Consider the following 16,433-nt stretch of genomic DNA (forward strand, 5'->3'; position numbering starts at 1 on the left):
AGATAGATAGATAGAAAGATACATACATACAGTTTTATATACATACATACATACATACATACATACATACATGTAGGTTGGTAGATGTCCATTGTAGATACAACTGTAAATATGTAGATAAGTAGACAGACAGATAACTCTACTAGATACATGTAAATAGATAGAGGGATAAATGGATGGATAGATAGATAGATACAATGTACAATTGTAGATAAATTGATAGATAGATAGATAGATAGATAGATAGATACATGTGTAGATAGGTGGTAGGTAGATACTGTAGATAGAAGTAGGTGGACATAATTGTAGATAGATGAATAGATGGTTAGAGAGATGGATGGCTAAATGGATAGATAGATTGATAGATGAATAGATAGGTAGATGGATGGCTAGACCAACCATCCGATTTCATCCATTCATTGTTATTCTAATGAATGTAAATGGGGATAAGATCAAGATTCTTTTGTGTTTTTCCTTCTGATTCTTGAACACGATAGATGTAGACTTTCAATTATCAGGAAGTAGGTCAAATCTGAACCAAGTTTGCGTTAGTTTGTGTATGTTAGGATTTGTTTGTTAGCTTGCATGCTTGTTTGATCAACATGCACGTCATGAACAACCAGATGATACTCGGCATTGATGCAGTTAACCACATTGTGACCATTCATTCCCCCCTCGGGGAAAAAAAAAAGACACCAAAAACAAATCAAATCTCATTGCTCATTGTAGCTAGGAGGTAGCATGCACACCAGACACAGAAGACTTAAAACAATGATCAATAAGCCTACATTTGTATCCATTAGAAACTGCCACTCTGCATGATTATGAAAAAACAAAATAAGTTGTAATTTTTCCGTAATGTGATATTGATGGGCATCACAACAGAATGGGTGTAAAACAACCTTGGGACCATTACGAGCCATGAGTGCAGTGACTTGAATATCTGATAAAGATTTATGAGCCATGAACGCTCGGAATTTAAGCCCGTCTGCAATACAGTTTTGCATATATGAATTAATGTGCATGAGCTAGCTTTTTTTATGCATGTTTGATGCATGTATGGCAATCATCCGTGTGAGTGCACAAGTGAGGAGAATTTAATTTATCCTAATTTTATGGTTTTGCCTCGAATGGCAGTGGGAACTCCACCCATTCTTGCTCCTCCAAGTGAAGCACAATGGGAGAATGGTGATTGTCAGGATCATTTTTGGAAGCCATTCTCATGAACATGGGGTGTTTTTTGCCTTCCCCCCCCCCCCCCCTTGCCCAACTGAGCATTCAGCGACCGCATGTGTGCACAGAACGTGATGAGGTGATGCACGAATGATCTGTGCGTAACGAGAAACGTGCACACAAAATGTGCAGCGGCACTGCACATACGATCCCTGTGTGTCGCAAAATAAGGGATGCTCAGAGCCTTGAATATACAGTGTAGTAGCACAAATGTTACAGGGGCAAGCAATTAATATTGACAGTTTAGAAAAGAAAAAAAAAGGCCACACACACATAAAATATGAATAGACTGCGGTGGAAATGGCTAAAATCAGTTGTGTTATTTTAAAGTTGCAAGTAACGAATTGGTAGGCATGACCGACGATGGGGGAGGGGGGGGGGGCGGAGATGAAAGGGGAGAGGAGGGGAGAGGGAGGGGGACTGCTAGTAACACTGGCAGCTTTTTTTGTGTGTGGTGTTGAATGATTTATGGCAAGCTAAAGTGCCAGTGATAACCAATGGGGCTATAAAGTAATTGTAGTGGTTTTTGTGGATAGAGCATCAATAGCATGATGGATATACATTATATGCATGAGTTTTAGCTGGTGCACATTTTATTTCAGTACCATTTCAATTGGGTGACAATTTGGCCAAGATCTAGAGAAAATTCAGTAAATGCTAGTCAGATGATTAGGGAACTAAGTATTCAGTGCAGTATTAAGCTTTATGTAAAGTGCTGTTCACCCACCTTAGATACTATCAAAGTGGAAATTTACATGTGGGTAATTTTTCTCGATCAGGCGGGTAAAAAATGAATTTGGCATGCTTTCATTTCTGCAGAATTGAGATGAAATAATTGTTTTTACATATCAGAGCGAAAATATTTGAGCGGTTTTATTTTTGCAGTGGTTTCATATCTCACGAAATGCGTAAAAAAATTTCTGCACGGTGAAAGTTTCCACTTTTACAGTAGATGTGCAGACAGGCGCAACGCATGTTCAAATGTGATAAAATATGTTTAAGAAATACATCATAGCCATCTCTGCCCAACTACAGATAATCTACTGCCAACAACTCTCAAGGGAATGTTTCCGAAAGTCTCGTATTTTAATGAATTCTAATACTGATTAACCTTTTATGTGCCTAGACTACATGTATTAGCTTTCACTTGCCAAGCTTTTTTTTTTTTTTTAACCAGCATTCAGTAATCCATTGAAACTCAGCCCAGTTATAAATTTAGCAAGCCAACTCAGGTGTAGCAATGTGCCTCAGTCCAACAGGAAGGCCACATGATGACACAATAGGGATTAGGGGGGATTAGGGGGATTAGGTAATCTGTATTCATTGACAGTGAGTGTCCTGACATCCACACCAATCAGTGAAAAAAGCACTCCAGCTTGAGTGCCAATTGCCACACAAAGCATACAATAAGAAGAGTCAAATGCCTCCCCCCCCCCCCCCCCCCCCCCCAAGGTGGGACTTTAGGCACAAATGCAAGTACAATAGAGTATGTTTTTCCTTTTCTTTTGTAATACCCTTAAGCAGGCACTTACAACTTTAATGTGTAGTAATCCAGGCTTCCTTGCCTCTCATTCATAATGAATGAGAGATTTAGGCAGAGTTAGCAGGCCTGGCTAGTGCTGGAGTTACGGACTGTGTCATTTACTGATCTTCCTCAGGGAAAGTGTTCTACAAGTGTGTACCTCTCAGAGTAAATCTGTTTTTACATGGAGTTTTTGAACTGTATGGCCATAAATTTCATCAACTAAATGTGGTTATGAAAGGTTTTTTTTTTAATATATAGTTTAGTTATTCACCAGTCAGCCATTGGATAAACATAATCATGCAATAGGGAATCATTTAGGATATTCTCCCATAGGCAGATAATACTTAAATATTTGTAGATGTTCTCCCACAACAGAATATGTTTGTGTAAGCATATAAAGGAAATAGCAAACAAGGGAAAGCAGTGCATCATACAATGAGGTTATGCAGTTTTGGGCATCCGCGGCCTGCATAATTCAACTGTGGGCTTTGGGCTCGTTGGTGATGCAGTGAAAATTGCGATCAAGGAAAATTCAAATGAAGTTAACCCATTAGTAACTGAACCGCCCGAAACCGCCCATCAGATTACTCCCTAGATTGTCCAAAACTGCCCGTCCACTTTTTTTTTTAATACAAATTTGATGCTTTACTATTTTTATTGTTTTCTTATAGAATATATAATTACGTAATTTGAAAGTGGTCAAAGGTCAACTAAAGTATGTCAGAATTATTTCTGTGACACATAAGTCTCTTGGTAAAGTCTTAGCAGGCTTTCAAATAAACATAACTTATAATAGACAAAAATAAGCATGCAGTGATCTAGTTTGCATTGAGAGTAATATTGTTATACCTTCCAGGGAATAATAGGCCATTATGTACAGAATCTTCTTTTGATAAAGGGCTATAGGCATCTGTCACTCTCAAAGTAATTCAACTAAACCTATGCACAATTAAGTAGAACAGATGATGAATTTTGTTTTAGGGCACATACTGCATGTAATATTCTATCCTTTTTTGGTAAGAACATCATGCATATCAGAGATGCTATACATTGTAAAGTCTGTCTCAGTGCTTATATCCTCCTGCATCAATAGCATTGCAATTTCCCAACCCTTTGGATCAGCCATTCTTTATGTTCTTTCCCATACCAGTCATCATTTATCATTATATGTTTGTTTGTTTGTTTGTTTTGATGGTTGTAAAGCGCTTTGAAACATATTGTATTAATCACTAAATAAATATTTCATATTATCATATTATTATTATTATTTATATGTACACATTCAATTCCCCCATACATAATTATCAGTTGAAACGAATTTCCATCAAAACTTTTCTGTTTGGGGAGCAATGAAAAGCAAGTCACAACTATGGTACAACTTTTTTTTTTTTTCCTGTGGCATACCATTCACATAAATTGTATGGTGCCCATAGAATTAAAGTCTGCAGCCAGACGATTTCTGCACAGCAAGTAATGGATTATATGGAAAGAAAAAAAAAAGACACATAACAAATATATACTCAGATGTGTGAGAGTTAGAGGAACTCAGTATATTGGTAAGTGGGCAAGGCTCTTCAGCGTGAAAGCCTGTGCTCAATTCGGTGTCTCTAATGAGCACAGTGTACCTGGGAGTGCAAGGGTAATGATGACAGGGGCACGTGGATGAATATTGTTCTCACTGAAGAGGCCACCCTAGGTAAAAATGAGACCATATTGGTTTTAATGTTCCGCCAATGCAGATGTTTTATATTGTCATATACTTCATGGTTTTGATTTTCTGTCTTTCACTACAGACTAGCTGTCCAGTCCCCTTGATTTTTCAGGAGGCTCCAATTAAAGGCCCGGTACTGCAGAGATTCATGGGTGGCCTAATTCATTCACTGCCCACCGGGGTACATTAAAAAACCACAAATACAACGTAGTACTAGTCAGCTAATTACATGTACAGTGCCTCGAAGCGTAGCTCATCAGTTAATGGTCATCTCCAGCTGCATGTGTACTTCATAGAGATCAGGGATAAAGTTAGTACAGATAATTTGTTATGGGATTCTTGAATGTATTCACATCGGGCCAGCCTTGCCACTTCATGGTATCCTGAAGCTACTCGGTCGTTAAACTTAAAGATACATGTGTCTCTTCACTTCCTGACAGAAGAATGTAATAGTCTCCTGGATTGGGAAATTACTTTTGCCTGCTGAGATGCAGGAAACACAAATAAATCTCCCCGTCTGTGCTTAAGAATCTCCCTGATCGTGATGTACAGGTGAAATGTTGATCATCTTGTTACCAGTGTCCTTTTAAAATTTTTCTTTTTCTTTCTTTTTGTGTGTGTGCATTTTTGTGTTCTCTGTGTCTTTTTAGGAGAGACGTTCGTTACGAGGAAAATCACGCGAGCCGTGGCAAAGATCTCGTTGGGTCAGCAGGAGGAGCTGCAGCTGGGTAACCTGGACGCGCAGAGAGACTGGGGCCACGCCCGCGACTACGTGGAGGTGAGAGGGACACGCCTAGCAACGCGGGAATGGGGCGGAGATGTTGTCTCCAAAATCCCATCTCTGTTTTTTGGTGACATTACAGTAACACAAAAGCAGAAAACACTGAAGGGAGGGTAGAGTAAATCATGCTAGAATGTTTAATAGGGAGAAAGGTATCACATGATACAATGTATGTCATAAGATGATGAAGCAGATTCTAATCAAATGATTGGTTGCATACATGTGATCGGGCATTTGTTTTGATTACCACTTAATTTTGCACTTGACCGGTCATTAGTAGAGTATAATGACCGGTCAATTGCACTCCCACGTTATGATGATGATTGGATGAGATGTCATCATCTTATTTACTCACGATGAGGGCGCTCTATCAAACGACAGTGATCTGCTTCATCATTTTATAAAGCAAAATTACCCATCATTTTGTTGGGACATTAGGATAAATTTCTCACACTCAGTACCTTGGAAATAGTCCAAACACCCTCAGCTATCACCTCAGGCATGTCAGAGTGTTCCAAAGATACGATCTTGTGCAGGTAATTTTTACTGATGCCTTCACTGATGTGTATCATTTGTATATCATTTCTCCCACCCCCCCCCCCCCCCCCCCCCCATCCTTGGAGTCAAATAGGAGATGAAGACTTCAGATGTTTTGTCAGCATCAAACATACACGCTGTTGTGTGATACACATTTTGAAAAATTGCAAAGAGAAAGGCATCTAACACGAGACAGAGCAAGTTCATCTTCAACTTTGCATGAAATGAAGAGAGGTGTACAATAAAAGAGTACCAGTCCTTCTCTGGAAGCAGGATAGGACATGAAGAAGGCTTATAACTGGACCAGGATATAGGCCTATCATTATTATTATGTATTCAAGTTTTCCAAAGAAGTGGCTAGGGAGGAAAGGATTACATTTTCTAGCATTTTAAGCCCCTTGAGGACTAGTCCCAAGACAATTAACTTTAGGGTTTGGGTAAAGGGTTGTGATAGGGTTTTAGCTTTAGTCTGATGTGAGGATTAGGATTAGGGTTATGTTTGTGGGTAGAATTTATGTTTGGCATACAATTGTATGTGTAATGAGCAGATAGTTCATGGGAGCAATTGTCACAGCAGCAAAAGTCATGGAGCCCCCCAAGTACGATGTATACTTGGGCAGGTGTCTATGGGAAATGTGTGTTACCAGTATACCAAAATCAGCTTGTCCTCAACGAGTTAAGTTACCTGTAGCTGCTGTACATGCCTAGTGATGATGTGTCAAAGAATATAGAAAGAGGGCGATATCTTTGGTGATTATTCACTAAGCATCATTGGTTTATACTGTTGAATTCAGTCAGTCAGTGCATGATGTCAATGCTCCAGAGACAGCTCGGCAGAGTGAATCAGGCACCAACAGCAACCCTGAAAGGTAACAGCGCTCATTATGGGGTTCAGGGGGGGGGGGGGGGGGGGGGGGGGGGGGGGGAGGGGGAAGGGGGGAGGGGAATGAGGAAATGTGGGGATTTCTGGTTAGAGATGAGTTTATAGAGGCATAGAAACATTACATAATCACACCGAGACTGTTGGTGTGATGAACTTTATCAATAACAACACCCTGTTATAGAGCATCATTATTTGCAGTATCTACTTGAGACACCTATGGAGAAAATCTACTAAATGCACGCACTTCACCACAGATAAGGTATTCAATCTCAGACAGCTCTCCCCTCATTTCATCTAGTGATTTGGTTGGTGTAATGACTATCACACCAGCGTCTCGCCCTTTTGATCACAGACGAACGTACACTGTACCTCTCAACGGGAAACCGAGAGCTAGAAATTGCCATCGTGACGTAATCATTATAGCGCCCCCACATGCAATAGCGCCGAATCTAGTGGCAAACCACCGCATAGATAGGGGAATATTAAAAGGAAACGCGAAGCCCGTCGGTGGTCAGCTGTGCTTCATGACACCAGTGAATGTAGTGTGATCCAACGTTACGCACATGCTATTTCAGGAAAGCTAGTGGGAAATTACAGAATGACGATTGCAAACAAGGACTACGGAGGTCGAGGGAATGTGTTTACTGCAAGTTCAAGGAGGAACTGATTGGTGAAGTATCTGTTTCTTCATTCTTTTTCCTTCTTATTCTGGAGGCAGTCATTCCAGGTTTGACCGGTATCCTTTGATGAGGAAGTGATTAACTCAACATGTATGATCCTGCATGTTTGTCCTTTCTGTGCCAGAAAATAATTTGAGGCTTAGTATTATTTCGGCATAATTTTTGTTGTTGTAAGTGTAAGGTTGCACAAATTGTATTCTGTTGAACTAGTGACCTTGTGTGTTTTGGGAAGGGGAACAAAATTGACATCTTATTTTGTTGCAATACTTATCCTTAGAAATGAGAGGAATTACATTGGGATAGACAACCCTGTCTACAGATAGAAAGTGAACCATTGAAGTCATTACTATGCATTTGGCAAGCAGTGCTACTTTGTAGATGGGCAAAAGGACCAATATCCAGTCCGACCTGTGACCCAGAAAATGTGAGACACGCCTGTCGCAGAGATGTCGTAAGAATGACAGTTGGGGAGACATTGCGAAATTCAGATGCCAGTGACTCGTGCGAAACCGAGAGATTGTGACTTGTTTTGAAAGTTATCGTGGATGAAGTTTAAATTTAGGATGCCATTGAGAGGATCTCGTGTTTCGATGCGTTCCCACTCTTTCATAACTGCAGTTATTTTGAGCCATTCTCCTTGAGGACTCGGTTTACAGACTAATAGATTGTGACGCGCTCCCACGTGGAGTTATTTTGGGATACATAACTGTTGTTTGTGTTCTTCTCCTTCTCTCCACATTGCAGTGCTATTTTTACGTCATTCAAGAATTTCCCTCTTTAAAAGAGAAAGAATGCTTGCATCATGCGCGACAACTTCTTGTTTCAGTTTTGACAACGTTTGTCAATTACACATTTTGCATTGTATTACAAGTGCATATGACTAGAAGTATCATCGAAAGATATTGTCATGTGACTTTATCTGCCCGCCTCTTCCGATTTTGAAGTTGCTAGACTCGACCCGAGTCCCACTAAGTGCAATTTGATTTCATCACGGGTGAATTATATAGAGTACCACTGGTGTACAAAATATAGTGTATGGTCATAAAGGCAAAATTTTGTTCTGGTGCACGTTAATGAAGACCATTCACTATTTGTTCAATACAAGCACCTCTCGTGTCCACAGGCATTGTCCGAGCCAATGCCCGAATGTGATGACAGCCACTGCTTGGGTCAAGGCAAATGGGAAACTTGGAGTCAGAGGAAGAGCATTGTCGATGGGAGTTAATGTACACGGATATTGACGTCATCTTGAGCGATTCCGAAACTGCTTGACGGCATTTGTATGCTTGGCAGCGAAGCACGCAGCGGTACTTGTCGTGTATGTGCTATAGCGAAAGAGCAGGTCAACCAATGGGGTGGCACAAACGTTTTTAGGTTTTTTTTATTATTTAGGAGAGCTTGTTACGGCTCAAGCACTATGTGTGATAGTGAATGCAGTCTATTTGTGATATTGTTTCCATATAGACATACATTTGTAGTAGGATCGTTTCATGGAGAATGTGTTCGAGTGTAAATGCCACAGCCTTGTAACTGAAGGTTAGGGGTTCAAACCCTGGGCTGGCTCTAGTTTTTCTTTCTCTCTGTCTTTGACTATCAATATTGAATACAAATCAAATGAAGGTTCTTTTTTATGAACAGCCTCAGCAACAAAACAAAACAGAGCAAAACAAAATATTCTCCCTCCCTTTTAGATTATTTTGAATTAATCCCCCCCCCCCCCCCCCGCAAAATACTGGTTAGTGATAAGGTCAGAGTAAAGATTAAAGATTAGGGTTAGGGTTAGGTTTAGAGTTGGTGTTCGGGTTAGGGTTAGGATTAGGTTCAAGATTAGGGTTAGGGTCAGGGGAAGGGTCTGGGGTAATTGCTCGCGGGTAATTGCCCTAGACCCCTCATACCACTTCCAGGCAGACAACTACTGGTTATGGCATACACTGTAATTTTGAGATTGGCATGCCCCTGTAATTGGCAGGACATCCACGTAAGATGTCACAACAAATTCCAGTCCCTTTCTCTTACATGTACAGCAATACCTTGATATTATGCAAGCAGATATTTGGGGACATTGAGTGGACAAAATACACATATCACAGTGATACTGCGAGTGCATGCGCCTGTGATGTACGTTGTTTCTAATATGACTTCAACTGAGGTGGTGATACGAAATGTTTTACAGAAATTCATCTCTCCCATGATGTCTTTTTTGTCAAAGATATTTTATTGCAAATGCTGTGCCCCTTAATCATGTCAGGTGTACACACACACACACACACACACATACACACACTCAATTGTGACTTTAGGCAACTAGAGTGAGTTGAGGCAGAAAATCTGCTTCATAATCATTTGTCGATGCATGCCATGCATTGTTTTTCATTAACAGCCTATATTTCATTCTATATGCCTCATTTAATGAATTAATCGATTCTGATTGGTCCAAAGTGTAGAAAATTTTGCAATACTGCCTAGCAGTTATCTGTTAGTTTTTCAAGATGTGCATACATGATGTGTAAGTTGATCTTGTAACAAACGCAAACAGGAGAAAACTGACCAGAAATGAATATGATTTATCAAGTGAAAAAAATGAGCAAATAGCTTCTGACCATCTGAGCACTGAGAATTTAGGGTTTCTGGGACAAACACTGAACTAGGGCTTTCTATAGCTCAGTCGGTAGAGCACCGGGCTAGCATACGGAGGACTCGGGTTCGAATCCCGATGGAATCCCATTTTCTTTGCTCATTTTTTGACTTAATAAGTTTATCTTGCACACGTACACATGTATTTACACGCTGTATACATGTACAATGTATATGTGCATTCTGAAATGATATAGCTTAGATATCTTAAAATTCAGTGGGATGTGGTACATTGTATCTAAAGCAAATATTGACTGCTTTCTTTCGGGTCATGGTTAAAACTATTTGCCCTCTGTGATTTCTCAATAGTGCTATAAATGCCCTTCAACTTCATTTCGGAGTATATCACTGTTGAGAAATCGCCTCTGGGCGAATAGTTTTTACCATGTCCCTCGAAGCAGTCAATATTTGTACCTGGTTGCACTCGGGGATGTTTCAATATAATGTAGGCTTTACATTCATTTCTCCATTTTGTCTTTTTCTCCTTCCGCATTGCTCCCTCCACGCCGACTTGAAGGCTATGTGGTTGATGCTCCAGCAACCGGAACCGGAGGACTTCGTCATAGCAACCAACGCCGTGCACTCCGTGAGGGAGTTTGTGGTATCTGCATTCAGGAACATTGGAGTCGACATTGTGTGAGTAATGAGGGCGAAGAGGGAGGGGAGGGGGGAGGGGGGAAGAGAAGGAGAACAGGCAGGAGGAGAAGAGGGAGGAGGAAGGGGTGGGGGGATGAGAAGCAAGAGGGAAGGTGGAGGAAGAAGAGGAAAATGAGGTGGGGGGAGGAGGATGGAAGAGAGATAGGAAGAGAGGGTAGAAGAAGAGCAGGAGGGAAAATATAGGAAGAAGAAGCAAAGAAAATCCAATTAATATGTGTGTTAACCCATTGAGGACAGACTGATTTTGCTACAACACGCATTTCCCATAGACACCTGCCCAAGTAAACTCGGGACTCATCCTCAACGGGTTAAATATAAACAAAAAATGAGCATACTGTAGACACATACCATCACTCCCTGAATGGTAGTATTATTTGTACACATATATAGCAATTCTCTGCTTGTTTAAAGGAGACCTCCAGATAATTTGCAGAATTTTGCACGCGAACATCTATAAATAGGTTGTCCTGGGTACAGGTTTCAGAATTTATAGCGATTGGGATGAGGAATAAGAATGTCGTCAAACTTCATACCAAATCACAGTGAACAGGGATGATGACATAAGGGCGCATCTCACTGGAGGAAACAGCTTACTTTGCCACGACTTCAGCGACTGATCAGCCACTGCGACTTGTGTGACTCTAGAGTTTTAAAAAATGGCTTGTATTGTCACCCAGAAGAAGATTCTGGGGCAACTAAATGAAATGATAATTTTGAATGTTGAATCCGAATCTGGTTGATGCAACTCTTGCATAATTTAGGTTTTTTAGATATTCAAGACGTCTGTCAAAATGGACATTAAAAAATCTTGAATATCTCAAAACCCTCAAGATTCAAGAGTTGCATCATCCAGATTCAGATTCTGCACCCCCAAAATAGCGTAAAACCATAAAAAAACGTCAGGCGGAAGTTAAAACAAGGTTAGGCCCAGAATCTGACTTTGGCACCCAGACTTTAAAGTATCAGTTCATCTGCTCAAGTACCACAATAAATTCCACATATCCATACATGGTGCTATTGATTTGATATGTACTACATGATGTGAAATAATTCAAATTGTCAGGAATGCCCTTTAAAGAGTTTTAGATCAACCTAGGATTTGGCACTGTGCTCCTCAAAATTGTTTTGTTTTGTTTTTTCCAGTTGCTCCTTTGAACCAGCCAACTTGTCAAGTGTATTATGCAATACACACAGAGTGCTTTCTCCCATGGTGTTGTGCAATATTTACCCCAGAGCACATGGCATCACTAATCTCTTAAGCCTTCCTGGCCTATCAGGGAGACTGAATGGGAGGATTAGTAGACAGAAGTAATGACTATGTCTGGCCAGGGCTGGAGTTGGGAATTGTCCCTTTCTACTCCAGGCAAACAAGGCACTTAAAAAAGGAATCTGATCTTACCCACAGACTTTTTGATTTTTCCCTGTGATGCCTATCGACGAGATGAGGCAGTGAAGTGGCATGGTCAGTAGTATATCTGCCTTGCCAATCTAATGGCTCAGGTTCGAAGCCCAGTGAGTCTTGCTGAGCGATGTTGAGTGTTATCATGCCTTCCCCTCTAGTAAGAGGCAAAACACTCTGTCCCTCGGATGGGAGGACATTAGATGTAACCCTGCATCACAAAACCAGCAAAAAGCCGCCAGACATTGATTTTTACTTGAGGGCAGATTTTGAAAGAGCAGACTCTAAGCTTTAAAATGATGTATGACTCAATACAAATGGACTCTCGTTACCTACAATACCTAGATATCTGAAAGAAAGCTCACGCTCTGGAAAAGTGTGAACTGTGAAAAGAGGCTCTGAAGTACAGTCTATTCAAGTGCTTAATCCTTACCAAACCAGGGTGCTACTTGCATGACCCGTGCAATGAATGGGTCAAAAACAGGATATAGACACTCGCAGCAACAACAATGAAGGGATTATCAGATTAAACTGAAATTGAGCAAACACATTCTGCCCATGATTAGTCCCAACTTTCAAAGCAGTAGCAATTATCCTTTCAAAAGTTATTAGAATTGAAAGTGAAGAGTATGCATAGGATTTTCAAGAAATGAAAAGGGGTCTCTAGGACATACCTGATCTCACTACTCGACAAAAAAGGGTTGTAGAAAAACTGCTGAAAACACACTTTCCCATTCATTTTACAATCCCAAACTTAGGAATGATGTAGAAGGATGGCTCTTTCAGAAAATATGAAAAACTCAAGATTAATTTGGTTGACCCGTTTTACCTTTTTTTTTGAGTCCTCACTTAAAATCAAGGGGTGCGATTTTTTTTGTTGGTTTTGTAATGCAAGGTCATAAATGGAGGTCCCATGTGTTAGAGAGTCACAACCCACAAACGTTAACGATCTTACTTCATTCATTCATCGTAAAGAGCAGGGTACATATCCAGTGAAGTGGTCCACCCCCAAACACACACAGTACACACAACTCGTCCCCGTAGAAGACCTGCAGCACAATAATAGTGCACCCAAATATTGGTTAACCCGTTGAGGACGGTTTGATTTTGCTACAACACGCATTTCCCATAGACGCTTGCCCGAGTATACTCGGAACTGGTCCTCAACGGGTCAACCAGCCAGCTTGTTTTGTCTGTATGTGCCAATTTATCCCAGTAGTACAGATTTGACAAACCTGTATACTGAAAATGATGTTTTAATGTCTCTCCAAGGGAATGTTAAGATGTTGTTTTGGTTTGTATTGTTTGTTTGTTTTTTTAATCCTTTGAGTGCAGATTGGCACAGAAATCCCCATAGCATTGTACACACTGTCCAAAGTTCCTTGCACAAAAAGGGTTAAGTGAGTATGATTTAAGGAAGCCAGTAAATCTTAAATCACCCCCTTGTGGAACAAGTTTGTATTTTGGATCACAAATATACTAAGATTTGAATTTGAGGTTCAATTTGTTTTACTTGGCTACTGGAGAAGCAGTGAATACTTGCAAGGAAACAGCTATGGGAAGTCCCTTCTGAAGGACTAGGTGATGAGGATAAAGTGCCATACCTGGGGGAACCACTGCTGCTGCCAGGGGACTTGAACCAGGGACCTTGTGATTAATAGTCCATGGTCTTGTCCAATGAGCCACTATAGCACTTGCACCTGCTGTCTTTTAACCCTGTTCTAACTGGGCTATTTGAGACCAAGTTTTTACTGGGGGTTTCCCCGCCCCCCCCCCCCCTCTAGATCTCGGCCACCGATGAGACAATCGCTGCAAAATTTTGCGCGAACATAGAGGCGGATGTCAACTACAAGATTATATGGTCATACAGTATACAGTAGAAAATGTTGATTTTCTATCTTATGTAGATTAATTATACAGATGTAAGCATGAAATCATATTTTCACCTGTAACTTCGTTAAAAAGACTGAAGGATTGCTAAATTTTTGTGTAAAAATTCCTCAAGACACATCAAACAATTTTCGTGTGAAACGATAGCACAATAAGAATTAATTTCTTTTTGTTTTTTATTGTTTTGTTAATTTCTGATATACATTATTTTGCTTTTTCAACTTTTTGTTTGCTATTGTTTTTTGCCAAAATTATCATTAGAATTCTATTCTATCTACATTAGAATTTCAATGATTAAAGTTAAAATAATCTATTTTACATGTATATCAATTTAACAAAAAACACAATTTGCATTGGATTTGCACACAATATCACAAATTTGAGCTGTTTTTGGGTTGACATGCATATGCAAAGCATTACCTAATTTCAAAACGGTATACCCGGACGTCGCAAATTTGTCCTAAAAATATGCAGCAGACTTCAATGAAAAAAATCATGAAATGGCACAGCAAAATCTTTGCACGTTGCGGAATCATGGCGGGAAATGTCGGGGGAGGGGGTCATTTTGACCCCCCCCCCCCCAGTTAAGATAGGGTTAAAAGACATACTGAAGAAGAAAAAAAATGGAAATGAAAATCTAAACATGACTTCATACCAAATTCATATCTGTTTTACATCTATGATAGGGAACAAGATTATTTGGGAGATATGAGTTTTCATCACTTTATCTCTTTCTGTACAAATGCAAATTTGTAAGATTGCAACTGCTGATCAAAATTTTTAACAAACATGTCAGATATAGAAAGGAACCATCCGACATGTTTGTTAAAAATGAAGATCAGCAGTTGCGATCTTACAAAATTTCAATTTGAAGAGGACTCATACTCCCTATATCTTCACTCCTCTGTTTAACCCACTGAAGACAAGTCGAAACTACTTGGGTAGGTGTCTATGGGAAATGCATGTTATAGCAAAATCAGTCCGTCCTCAACGGGTTAATAATCTCTTGCTTTCAACAAGATGATTAATTGTTTCACTGCCGAATTTCCTTATCACACCAGTAGCCCCCAGTTGTCACGAACAGAACTGATCGAGAAGGAGTTCACTAGCCACAAATATTGACGCTTAAAGGCATAATAATAAATCAATCAAATAAATCAAATCAAATCAAATCAAATAATTTACCATTTGCAGATGAAACAAAAACCCAGCAGTAGTGCTTCAAAATAGTTTTGAAATGTGAGTTAGGGATAGAAACAACCAATGCAAAAATTCGAAGCAGTATAATCGATGTTAAGTATTGTTAAATATACAAAATGTGAACAATAGTTATAATGATAATATTTCCAGATTAAACCGTCTACAGTTATGGTTTATTGAGAAAAATAGTGATATCTCCTTATATTTTAGGCTTTATTGCGAACATTTCATATGGTAGGATGTTTTGTGATACAACTGACCTGCACATATGCATCAAATGTGATATCTTGAACATTTTTAAAAGCACTGCTCCCAAAGGTTAACTGGACCTTTAATAAGAAAGTCAGACTGGGTACATACAGCGTAATGCCTGCTTTAGCCAGGTTGAGGGGTAAAGCTATCCCTGTTGACACCACTGAATCCTATGCTGACTGCACGCCAAGTCATCACTAGCTATATTACCTATGTGTTGGGTGTTACTAGCAAGATTGTTGCACTTGCGATCGCGAGTTTATTATGTCGCGCGAGCACACCGGATAACTAGATGATGGTTTCTCAAGTGTGCAAGTTCTCAGGTGGACATTGGAGAGTTATGCTGTTATTAAAAACAACATCCTCATTCTGTCCACAACACGGTACATGAGACCACGACCGTTTTCACACGAGGGGAGAACATGTCAATTGAATGACGATTCCAGTGTTGCATCTCTGGAATCGTGATTCTAATGATGCGTTTGGGCCGTGTGTTCGCAAACTGAATTCATGGAGGGTAATTTGAATCGCGCAATTCAAATGACAGTCCGGAGGTGTTTTACAGTGACAATTCTCCCAAATGATGGAACAAAACAGTCGTGTGCATAGATTGATCTCCAAGTCGTGTTTTGGGGGGCGAAGCTTACGGTGACCTTTCAACCACCTCCGCTGAAAGAACTGTGCCGTATCGTGAGTGGTGGCCAAGCCTGATTTTTGGTATCATTCAATTTAAATGCAGTCTGTATGAATGTTGAATTTGTGCATGGAAGTCTTTTAACCTACCTCTTCATGAAAGAAAGGATGAAAACCCGAAGAAACACTGCCATCATTAAAGTCAGAGTCTACACGTGTGCACTGCTACTTCTTGTTCGTGAGTCCTGCCAAACAGTAAAGAGAGAAATTCAAAGTGCATGGTATTTACCGCTCGTATGGCTTCAAGAGCTCTGTTCAAAAGTGATTGATTGGTACCCAGAAAGAAGCCACGCCACCTCCTCTCCTTTGCTCTGAAATACAAAACCACAAAATCTGCAAAGCCTTCCTCTTTTGTGTG

General features: G+C 40.1%; 1 protein-coding gene across 1 annotated transcript in view; it reads left to right on the plus strand.

Annotated features, from left to right (window-relative positions):
• Positions 1 to 16,433, plus strand: part of LOC139712380 (GDP-mannose 4,6 dehydratase-like) — a 100,939-nt gene that overhangs the window by 45,890 nt on the left and 38,616 nt on the right. Inside the window, exons 7-8 of the mRNA XM_071624205.1 lie at positions 5,120 to 5,247; positions 10,502 to 10,620. Coding sequence (XP_071480306.1) covers positions 5,120 to 5,247; positions 10,502 to 10,620 — 247 coding nt within the window. The remainder of the gene's footprint in view (positions 1 to 5,119; positions 5,248 to 10,501; positions 10,621 to 16,433) is intronic.

Source organism: Diadema antillarum, unplaced genomic scaffold (genome assembly GCF_040938485.1).
Source record: "Diadema antillarum isolate AM-2024a unplaced genomic scaffold, OU_Dant_1.0 seq00001795_RagTag, whole genome shotgun sequence".
Classification (NCBI taxonomy): Eukaryota; Metazoa; Echinodermata; class Echinoidea; order Diadematoida; family Diadematidae; genus Diadema; species Diadema antillarum.